At 34.9% G+C, this 11,558-nt stretch overlaps 1 protein-coding gene across 1 annotated transcript; it reads right to left on the reverse strand.

Moving 5' to 3' along the window:
* On the reverse strand, positions 1 to 1,971 carry LOC111781595 (transcription factor bHLH101-like). Its single transcript, XM_023662281.1, has 3 exons — positions 1,663 to 1,971; positions 390 to 749; positions 1 to 57 (listed from the first exon to the last, which is right to left on the reverse strand). Exons 1-3 carry the CDS (start codon positions 1,969 to 1,971, stop codon positions 1 to 3), a joined length of 726 nt encoding a protein of 241 aa, XP_023518049.1.
* Between the last annotated feature and the right edge of the window lie 9,587 nt (positions 1,972 to 11,558).

Consider the following 11,558-nt stretch of genomic DNA (forward strand, 5'->3'; position numbering starts at 1 on the left):
CTAGAACTTTCTATTCAAAATCTCTTGCAGCACTCTTGAGGGAGTATTTGGCTTAGCCTGCATTAAACATAAAATTAAATTAAATTATATGATGCATATTTCATTAAGCCTTAAAACTTTAAATAAACAAATAAAATATCTCCGTTTTCTTAAATATTTAGTTAGTACGAACCCCCGAGAAAAAAAAAAATATCAACATACATGTATATAAGTATCAAGGTTTTCCTCAATGTTTTAAAACGGGTCGATTATGAAGAGGTTTCAACTGATGATGTTAGATCTCACAAATTCACAACCCAAATAATTAGATTGGGTCGGAAAAATATTATAATCCGACCTGACCCGATCCAACCCACGAACATTTGTATGGAAAAAATATTATATTATACCTGAACGAGCAGAGTAAAGAAGTGCCTCCCATCGAATGATTGAAAGGTAGAAACGGTCTTAACGAGAAGTTCATCTTCGTCTAGAGACCGGAGAATTTGTGAAAATTTGAGTTTGAAGGTATCATTAGAAGTGAGTTGAAGCAATGCTTCATTTTCTCTTAGCCAATTCACAGCACATGAAGAACAACCCATCCATGGGGCTTCCTTGTTTTTCCTCACTTGCTTTTGTTGGTCATGAGTCATGGCATTAATCTTTGTCTCAAGCCCTTGCTTCCTTCTCCTTAGCTCCTCCACATGCTGTCTTAGCTCAGGTATATACTTCAAAGCCCTTGATATTGTGGCTGGATTACTCATTGTTTTCTGCAAGAAGTGATTTTCGACCGTCAAAAAATGTTCTAACCTGACTAAATCCAACCCATGAATACTCCTTAAATAGTCTAAGTCTAACGCTAGTAGATATTGTCCTCTTTGGACGACTTTTTCTTTCGGACTTCTCTTCAAAGTTTTTAAAACGCGTATGATAGGAAAGGTTTTCACACCCTTATAAAGAATGTTTTGTTTTCCTCCGCAACTGACATGGGATATCATAGTTCACCCCCCCCTTTGGAGCCCACGTCCTTGCTGACACTCGTTCCCTTCTCCAATCGACGTGGGACTCCCCAGTCCACCTCCTTTCAGGGCCCAGCGTCCTTGTTGGCACACCGCCTCGTGTTCACCCCCCTTCGAGACTCAACCTCCTCGTTGGCATATTGCCCGAAGCCTTGCTCTAATACCATTTGTAACAGCTCAGCCCCGGTAGATATTGTCCTCTTTGAGTTTTTCCTTTCGAGCTTCCTCTTAAAGTTTTTAAAACGAGTCTGCTAGGGAGAGGTTTCCACACCCTTATAAAGACTTATAAAGAATGCTTCGTTCTCCTCACCAACCGATGTGGGATATCATAATCCACCCCCTTTCGGGGCCCAACGTCCTTGCTGACATACCGCCTCGTATCCACCCCCTTCGGGGCTCAACCTCCTAATTGACACATCGCCCGGTGTCTGGCTCTGATACCATTTGTAACAGCTCAGGCCCACCGCTAACGGATATTTTCCTCTTTGGGTTTTCCCCTTCACGCTTCCCCTCAAGGTTTTTAAAATGCGTTTGACAGAGAGAAGTTTTCACACTCTTATAAAAGAACTTTCCCAACGTGGGATATCACAAACCTGTTAGAATTTATATCCAAATTTGAAAAACATATTAACACATTCATGCCTGACGAAGAAGCAAAACCTACCGTTCGATTTGTCGATGGAAGCAAGCAGCGAAGAGAAGTATAGAGAGAGTTCATCTTCTTGCGACGATCGCGTTCGCTAGCATTATGTTTAAGTTTCTTAGCTACAGCGAGCGGATCATCACCGCCACAGCCACCGCCACCACGATGATGACCGTCACCAGCTGATGGTGGAGAACAGCTCTCAACCTTGACATGATGAGATGGCTGTGGTGATGAGAACTGAATGAACAGCTCCGATGAGCGGCCGTTTGTAGACTGAGGGTTCCCTGGAATCCACCCACCATGAGTTGTAGAAGATGAAGGGATCATGGCTAACATGGCTTTTGAAAGTGGGATGAGATTGGAACAGACTTTTTTTTGTTGGCTGCCTTATGGGATTGGTTTGATTTGCAGTCTACTTTAGACATTATTTATAGGCACAAGTCAAACAATTTTTTAAACGAGTTTCCACACTCTTATAATAAATCCTTTGTTCCCCTCTCCAATCGATGTGAGATCTCACAATCCACCTCTTAGGAGCCCAACGTTCTCATTAGCACACTGTTCGGTGACTGGCTTTGATAACTTTTGTATTGGTATTAGAGCTAGTTGTTGGATGGTGCGAGACACTGGTCGGATTTGGATTAGACCCTCTTTGTAGTAGACGTGTTTTAAAGCGGAAGTCCAGAAAACTCAAAGATGACAATATCTGATAGCGGTAGGCTTGGACTGATACAAAATTGTGAGATCCCACGTCGACTGGAGTGGAAAACAAAAAATTTCTTATAAGGGTGTGGAAACCTCTTCCTGCCAGACGCGTTTAAAACTTTGAGAAAAAACTCGTAAAAGTCCGAAAAAGACCGTATCCGTTAGCTATGAGGTTGCAGTATTCTTACAGACTAATTTAAAAATAATATTCTTTTTCTTATTCTTCTTCGAATCATTTCCATCAAAATAGGGGGAAAAAAAATCTACAAGATACGAAGGAGCTCAATGATATTTGCAAAATAAATTATTATTTGACTTTGACATTTGTGAATTTTATATTAAGTTATTGATGCATACATTAATAATTTAGAACTTTGAACACATATGAGGTTTCTACAATGAAAAAAACTACTGGATGCGTTCCTACTATGAAAANGCAACTATTATATTTTTGTAGTAGTTAAAAGTTTCATCTCTCCACCATATGGACCAAAAAAAAAAAAAAAACATTGTTGAATCTTTGTAAACAATAAAAATAAAGATCGGGAAGGACAACACTAGTTTGTGGGGGTATAACACGGTACCGTGCTCAGATTCTTCTCTTGCAAGTCTATGGGTCATTTCTCAGTGTCACAATTATACTAAGAAGAGAGTAGGTTGTGATCCTGATGTGTAGTTATTGAAGGTGACATAGAAGTGGCGCCCATGAGGCCATGTGAAGGTAATAGACAAATGTGATAATGACCTGTTTGACCAACGGTAAGAGGTATCTATGTTCTCAAAGGTAGATCTAAGGTTATGATACCACCGACTTAGAATCAAGGAAGAGGACATACCGAAAATTGCATTCAAGAGCCGTTACGACCATTATGAGTTTACGGGTTATATCCTTTGGCTTGACCAATGCCTCTGTAGCTTTCATGGACTTAAGACAGAAGCAGAGCATGAAGATCCCCTAAGGGAGGTCCTAACGAGAGTAAGGACATACAAGTTATATGCCGAATTTTTGAAGTGTGAGTTTTAACTCTAGGAGGTAGTATTTCTTGGACACGTCATGTCAAAAGAAGAAATCTCAGTAGACCCCGTGAAAGTAGAACTTGTAATGAAATGACCCTATCGAGCTACAGTTACAGAAGTGAGAAGTTTCCTTGAGATATGACATCTATTATCGGGAGAGGTCACGACACAATTAGCTTAACTATCTTAACTATCAATGCAACTAACATTGTAACAACGTACCATTGATGACCAACAAATGGATTCGTATTTCATTGAGATATGGCATCTGTTGGGCATCGAGCAATCGAAGGAGTTTTTATTGGTGTCAGATAAGTGACTATTATGGCAAGGATGATTGTGTATGCTATTGACGTGGAATTGAAGACTAGGGTATTAACCTAAGCCCATTGCTCGTCATTTGCAAATATCCAGATAATACTAAGTAGAAGCATCTAGGGTTCTATAATTTTCTTTTCTTTTTTTCTTAATTTCAACGCGGTATATATCTAATTCAGACAGGAGTACCTTACTGAGTATTTTTAATACTCACCGTTTTTCAAAATTATTTTCAAGGAAAGTCAACATTGTGGCACGGGGTGACGAGTAGGGTTTAGAGAACACGCTAATGATGACTCCGCTTTTATGCTTTTGTTTAAATGCTTCCGCTTTAGTGTGTTTTGTGTTACGAAACTTCTGGATTATGGGAACTAAGAAAATTGTGAACCAATTGTGTTTTTCTAACAAAGTTTCGTGGTGTTCATTTGTTTTGTATAAATGCATGTCTTCTAAAGTTATTGTAAATGGGATACCCGAGCATATTTTGACTATTTAATATGGAAACGTTGCACGTTACTTATTTTGGAAGTAACCTTTCAGTTTTCAAAATTCAAAAGCATAATTTTTAAGTAACGAGTCTGATTGGAAGATCGTTCAAATAAGATATAATTAACACAAATATTTAAAAATATAGAAAGAGATTTTTATTACAATTCTTAAATTAATTTAATAATCAAAGTTTACCTAAACATAATTTTTGCTCTTCTATTCTTGAAAAAGAATCCAAAAGTCAAAAGCATATAAACCAACCAAATGAAAGTCAACCAATTAAATTAATTCTTTATGAATTAAAAAAAAACAACAAATGATGAATTTTGTGTAAATATAGAGAAAAATAAATGGTTTTTTTTTCTCCAAAATTTAAATAATTTTATGATAAAATATGAAAAATTATGAGAATGATCATTTTATGTTTTTTTTTTTTAATGTTGAAAATCAATAAATGATTTATAAAAAATGAAAAATGAAAATAATAATTTTGATAATTTCTTTAATATTTTTTTTTTCTTAGTTTTTAATTTAACTCCATAAAAAAAAATTTATTTATATCCACGTGGTAAATTAAAAAGAAAAAAAACAAGACATTTTTTTTAGAATGAAAATTTTTGGTATAAGCCACGTGGGCTTCATAGGTTTTTTTTAGAATAATAAAATTTGGACCAATGAAGCAAAATGTATAAGTCAACTTCTAGAATTTGGGTGGAGAGTCAAATATTTTTTTATTAAATCAAAAGTCAAATGAATATAAAAGCTTCAATTATTCGTTGACATTCAACAAAATAGCTAAATTGCAAATTTATTAAGTGCTCGTTTGTGGAAAACGCTCACACTTTTATTAACACCAATCAAGAACATATTACAATATATTTTATAGAAACTATTATAATTTGCTTTAGAAACCAATATAATTTTTATAGTTCGTCTGATTATTGGACTTGACCGTGTTAGGCTAGTGATGATCTTTTAATACTCCCCTCAACACTAGTCTACATTTGTCGTACCATGTTGAGTTGACAGCGGAAACCCTCGTATTTTTCGGTACTAAGCCCTTTTATAAACAAATTTGCCACTTTGTCATCTGTCTTAGATTAACGAAATCTTGATTTATTTCTTAAGACTTTCTCTAATAAAATCTTAGTGCACCACATGTTTTGTTCTAGCATGAAACACTGAATTTTCTACTTGGCGGACCGTGGATTGGTTGTCGCAGGGAATAGGTGTTGGATAGTCAATTTGCTGATACAAATCCTCATTTAAGAGTTTCAATCACGTACTTTCTTAAGTTGCGACAAATAATATGCTTCTCTAGTACAAATCCTAGTTGACAATGATACTGTCGGTTGTCTTTTAGTATACTAAGAAATTGTTCATAAACCAAACTCAAACACATACCAAGTGGTTGATCTTCGGGTATCGTGATCTTCTATATAGTCAGCATCACAATATCCAACTAGTTTGCAATTTTTCCTTCTTTTGTACAAAAGACTATAGTCGATTGTACCTTTGACATATCTTAAGATCGGTCAATTAATTGGAAACAGTGAGAGGTCGCACCTCATAGTGTAACACCCAAGCCTCAACGATAAGTAACCACAAGGATTTTAAGCAAGTAATATTGCTAAGACGTGCTAGCATGCGAGCATTCCTTACCTTAGGTAGTTAGAAACTGCATGTTAAGGACATTGGAAGGTTATCTTTTGATAAGTATGTACTATATGTATGTTATTGAAAATTATCGTTATGCTCGTATGTCGAGTGCTATTTTATGTATTATATAAAACTAGAAAGACCATGACTAGAATACGAGTTGAGAAATATGCATGAGTATGTTATGCATGAATTAAAAAATTACCAAAATTCTCGTATGATGAGATTTGTGATGACAGTTGTTTTGTGCTTAAAGAAGGATGGATTATTAGAAGTGTACATCATACCCGACAATAAAATAACCCAAACAAAGCTGAGTTGAGTTGAGTTAATTTTTTGAAACCGAATAGATTCGGTTCGAGTTTTGGACATGAAAAATCTAAAAAAATATATTAAGATAACTAAAATATTCGTGGGTATGCCAAAGTGGTAATGAGCGGAATTACCTTAGAATTTAATGAGGGCCTAAGAAGACGAATTTTAAGAGAACATACAAGAGAAAAATATTTGAATGTGAGATTTTTTTTTCTTAATTTTTTACATTCTTATTTATGTTTGTTTTTCTTTCTTATATTTTCTCTTTCTCGACTTTAAATCTTCAAATAAATTCAGCTTAGAGTCCGCTAAACTTCGATCGAGTATTTTTTGAAAGATCTTTGGAGCTCGCGTTACACTAGGTAGACCCGCCAGAATACTTTACAATTTAAAGGGGCCGCTTTGGTTGACCCGAGGTCAAGAAATCCATAGGCCAAAATTGTATATGTTTCCACTCTCTCCTTAAGGAAGATTTTTTAGACCATAATCGAGTAATTATCTTAATCCTGTCTTTCTAAGTGTGACGCAGATTAATTTCTTTTCTCTAAAAATCTTTTATACTAAAGTTTTTATTCAAACTCAAACGTATTAATGCACCTACAAATAGAATTGGTATTACAACTCTTATTTTAAACTTAAAAGCATTGGGTAGTTTTCTAAATCAATTAGTTATGAAATACCGTTAACTCTGTATATTATCAATATCTCTACATGTGATTCGTTGCGAAATAAACTTCTCCGACAATAGATATCTTCCTTTTTATTAAATTTGACTTTCGTTTGTGAGATTCTTACCTTTCAATTTTGTGCATTAATATTAAGTTTACAGATAAATTTAAGATCAGATAATTAAATGAAATGGAAAGAAAATAGCTCTGAAAATGATCGATTTGAGGTAGAACATCAATTATAATTTATTTAAATAACATTTATGAAAGATGTTTTATCATTAATATTGTTCACATAATATTGTTGGGTTTATTTCATTACTTTTATCAACCAACAAACCAACAATATTCAATTGATATCTAAAAGTTAGATATTAAAGTTACAATGTTTTAATACTGTACTTTTCTATACATGGTCCACATAAGGCGGGTCCATTAGACAAGCTCGGAAAAGGAATAAATTTCGTCGTCGTATAATTTTTTTTTTCTTAATAGGTTTTGGGGTAATGATGGCCTCCATGAAATTTTAACCTCGAGTTTATTTTTACAAAATTTCAAATAAGTAAATTAATGTTACGATTTGGAATTTTCGGAGATTTCAAAACTTTGACCATTATTAAAGTAACACCGAGACAAAAAAGGAAATAAACTCAATTATAAAATGAGGTTGTTCAAACTTATTCCCAAAAAAAAAAAAAAAAATGGAATCAAGATACAATTATGAATCGAAATACAAAAAACTCAAACATAAAAATAGACTAACATACTGGAATGACCCCGTCTATACACAGGAATGACCCCCTCTATACACATATCTCATAAGCTCTTATATGCTTCTCCACCTTGATTGGCGGGCTTTACTTTTGAATTCTAGGAAGTCTCAACTCTAGCTTTACTCTAGATTATAGGAAGTTCGGGCTTAGTCTCAACTGCTATCTAGTCTACGTAGTGAAAGACTGGTATCTTAGGTTGACGCGTTACCTCATAAATTTCTAGAAGGTTATCTTGGATTGATGTGCTACCTCATAAAGTTCTAGAGGGAGAGTATGATGATTGGTAGTCTGGATATCATCCATGGAAGGTTAGCTGGTGAACCTTTCGACAGGACCATAAAGTCACCCTGGTTTGGGTGGTGCGACCTTCGTATGCCAACCAGCTAATGTGTCAACTCGTGTGGTGTCATGCCCCCTCTCAAGATGAATTTACTGCCTTGACACTTCCATGAGGTTGGGCGACTGGTTGCCTTGACGTGCTACCCTAACTGACCTATGCTTAACTCGACATGGTACCAGAGGGTACTGAAAATCGTGATGGCACCATTAAATAGTTAATAGCCTAGAGAGCTACTGATGATACCATATATACTACTAACAACTTGGAGAGCTATCTTTTTCATTCTTTAGGTGTCGTGGCCGTCTACTAGGTTTCAAAGACGTTCGGGACCAATTTCTTGGAGCTAATCCATTCTCTGAATGCACACAGATCTAGACCTCTAATCCATTCTCTGAATGCACACAAGTCTAGACCTCTGATGGTTGCTCACGATCTTAGGGTAAATGGTCTAGGTCAATGTATAAGCTACAATAACTTTTGTGCCATAATCTTAACTTGGTTAGGGAGATATTTCTATCGATCACCTAAAATACGGGATACATATTCTAAACGTCACTTTGGTCATCTCTGGGTGTTGAAGAGGTTTAACAAGATTTCTAGTGTGGCTGAGTGGCTTAACATGAATTTTCGACTTCAGGTACTCTATTTTAATTCCTTAAGTTTTTCTTAATTGGTGAGCATTTGGATCTAGACCTATCTAACCATCACTCACAATCCTAAGGTGCTCATTCTAGTGAATGCGTATTGACCTAGGTCATCATCCAAACAACTCATATAATCAATAATATGAAGTTAATATCTATCATCATACAAGCTCAACGAGGTGATAAATACAACATCTCATCCTCTATTACAGCACAACAGAAACCATATAAAACACATCTCATCCTCTATTATAGCACAACAGAAACGTCCCAAAATCTCGTCAATGGGACATTTTGGTATTTATCCACATAATGCAAAACTAACTCGACCAAAAGTTCCCTACTTGAGTTCTATCATGCATAACCCCTTCCGAGCTGAGAATATGAGGTTATGCTTTTGGTGGCAACATGCTAATTTTCCATTTTTAGATACTTTTTCAGACCTATTGCCGAAAAATTAAAATCCTTTTTTCGTGATATTATGCAAAAAATTAAAATCCTTTTTTCGTGATATTATGCATGGATCAACTATATGATGGCGAATTCTTCTGAAAAAAATTTGTCTTCCAAAATGGAAAATCTTGGAAGTGAGATAATAATCAATTCTCGTTGATCACGTCTGATAGGAATCATCGAGTCAATAGCAATAAGTCCTGTTTGAAGAGCCTCATATATGAAACGCCTCGAAATAATACCAGGAGCGGGGGATTCAATTAACCGAGAGTCATAGGTTGAAATTTCACTTCGACCATCAATAGGTCTAGCCAAAGCGTTTATAAAACGACCTAAATAAGCCTCGCTTACTGGTATCTGGGCAATTTTTTCCTGCTTTTATAGAACTTCCCTCTTGTATCAGCAATCCATCACCCATTAATACAACACCAACTAAAAATCTCATTCTGGAGAAATTTTGATAATTTTTCATCTTCTATTGTACTTACATACTTATCCAAAAATGCCATTATGAGGTCCTAAACACACATATATTAACCACCTAAGGTAAGGAGGGCTCACATGCTAGCACTTAGCTATCTTTACTGACACGTGCCTTCCCAAACTAGCTTTTTTGCATGCTAGGATCTTTAGAATTTTTGAAAAATCTTCCGTAGGTATGGAAATCGAAGCAAAACTAACAAATGGAGGTCTAACGCGTCAAAAAGTTGCACAAGATTGGTTAGGGTAGTGCGTCAAGGCAACTAGTTGCCCAATCTTATGGAAGTGCCAAGGTAGTAAATCCATCTTAATAGGGGAATGGAATCACACCAGTTATCTCAGTTGGTTGGCACACGGGGGTCGCACCACCTAACCAAGTGCCAGAAGGTCAAGAAAGTTGGGGACCTAATGACAGGAGAGCTGGCAACTGAGTTCCGATTTGCACAAAAGGCGTAACGATCTAGGCAGAGTTTTGAAGAGAGGTTTAGTGAAATCGAGGTTGAAATGGCAGTGCAACTTGCATCATCGGACTCTAAAGCTTGAAAATATCCACAAATTTAAAAATAATTAGAAAAAATATTGCATAAAATTGAATCAAATCAAAGTTGTATTATTATTATTTTTTTCTCTAAAAAGGACATTTGTGAATTATGTTCATGGAAATCCAAAATTCATGGTTAATTTTTGAGTGTCATACAACAGTCCGTCAGCGAGTACTAGCTTGACCAACAAACTTAATGGCGTGCGAGCCCGCTTGATTGGCCAACGTTAGTGTAGATAGTGTGTAAAGTATAAACATTCTAGTAGAAAAATAGAATCATTACATATATACACACAAATAGATATATTTACGATGGTAACTCTAATATCCAATTTTATAATTAATTTTAGATTTGAATTATTAATTTAATATAAAAAATTAAATAATTTTGTAAATAAAAGCTATAAATAATTTGAATTGGGTTGGTTGATAAAAATAATGAAATAAACTTATTAAAGAAACATTTTATAATAAATAAATAAATTACAAAAATGAAAAAAATATTATTTAAATAAATTGTATTGGATGTTCCACATCAAATTAATCAATAATTCTTCGAAGCTGTTTTCTTTTCATCTCACGCTCGATTATCAATGGGGTATCTTGATTTTAAATTTATCTGCAAAATAAACAATAAAAATTTAAAAAATAAGAATCTCACGTACTTAAATAAAAAAGAAACTAAGGGTTGCACTAACAATTCTATTTGTAGGTATACTAATAAGTTAGAATAAAGAGTTATACATTTTCGTCTAGAATGTTAAAAAGATTTGTCTAAAAGAGATAGAAAATGTACTTTCAACTTCCTTTTTGCCGCAATCTGCATCACACTTAGAACGACATGAAGCATTAGTGCATTTCTTTTGGCAGGTTGCAGCGCACGACTTAAATTTTGCCTCCACGGTGCTAAAGTCGCTAAAGAACGACTTGAATTTGGCCTACATTTCAGTTGATTTGTCAGGAGTGGAGAATTGCAGCGCCGATACCACCAACACACACATTAGAACCACCGCCATCATCTTCTTTGCCATTTTTTTTCTTGCCTTGAAGAAATTCTTGGACTTTTTTGTCCTTATTATATTTTTTCTAAATTTGAGTGTGGATGATTGTTTGAAAATAAAGAAGACCCGTTAAATTTAGACAATTATGTACAAAATTAGGTTCTTACCTTTCCTAAATTTAAGTGCAAAACGCCTGTTCTTATAATTATTTATGAAGGTAAAAACCTAATTTTGCACATAATTATCTAAATTTAACAAATAGCATTCCTATAAAGAGACCTTTATTTTCAAACAATCATCCACACTCAAATTAAGAAAAAAAATATAAGGACAAAAAAAGTCCAAAAATTTTCTTAAGACAAGAAAAAATGGCAAAGAAGATGATGGCAGTGGTTCTAATGAGTGTTTTGATGGTATCGGTACTGCAATTCTCCACTGCAGACAAATCATCAGCTGAAATGGAGGCAAAATTCAAGTCATTCTTTAACGACTTTGGTTCCGTGGAAGCAAA

The sequence above is a fragment of the Cucurbita pepo genome, chromosome LG19, assembly GCF_002806865.2.
Source record: "Cucurbita pepo subsp. pepo cultivar mu-cu-16 chromosome LG19, ASM280686v2, whole genome shotgun sequence".
Classification (NCBI taxonomy): Eukaryota; Viridiplantae; Streptophyta; class Magnoliopsida; order Cucurbitales; family Cucurbitaceae; genus Cucurbita; species Cucurbita pepo.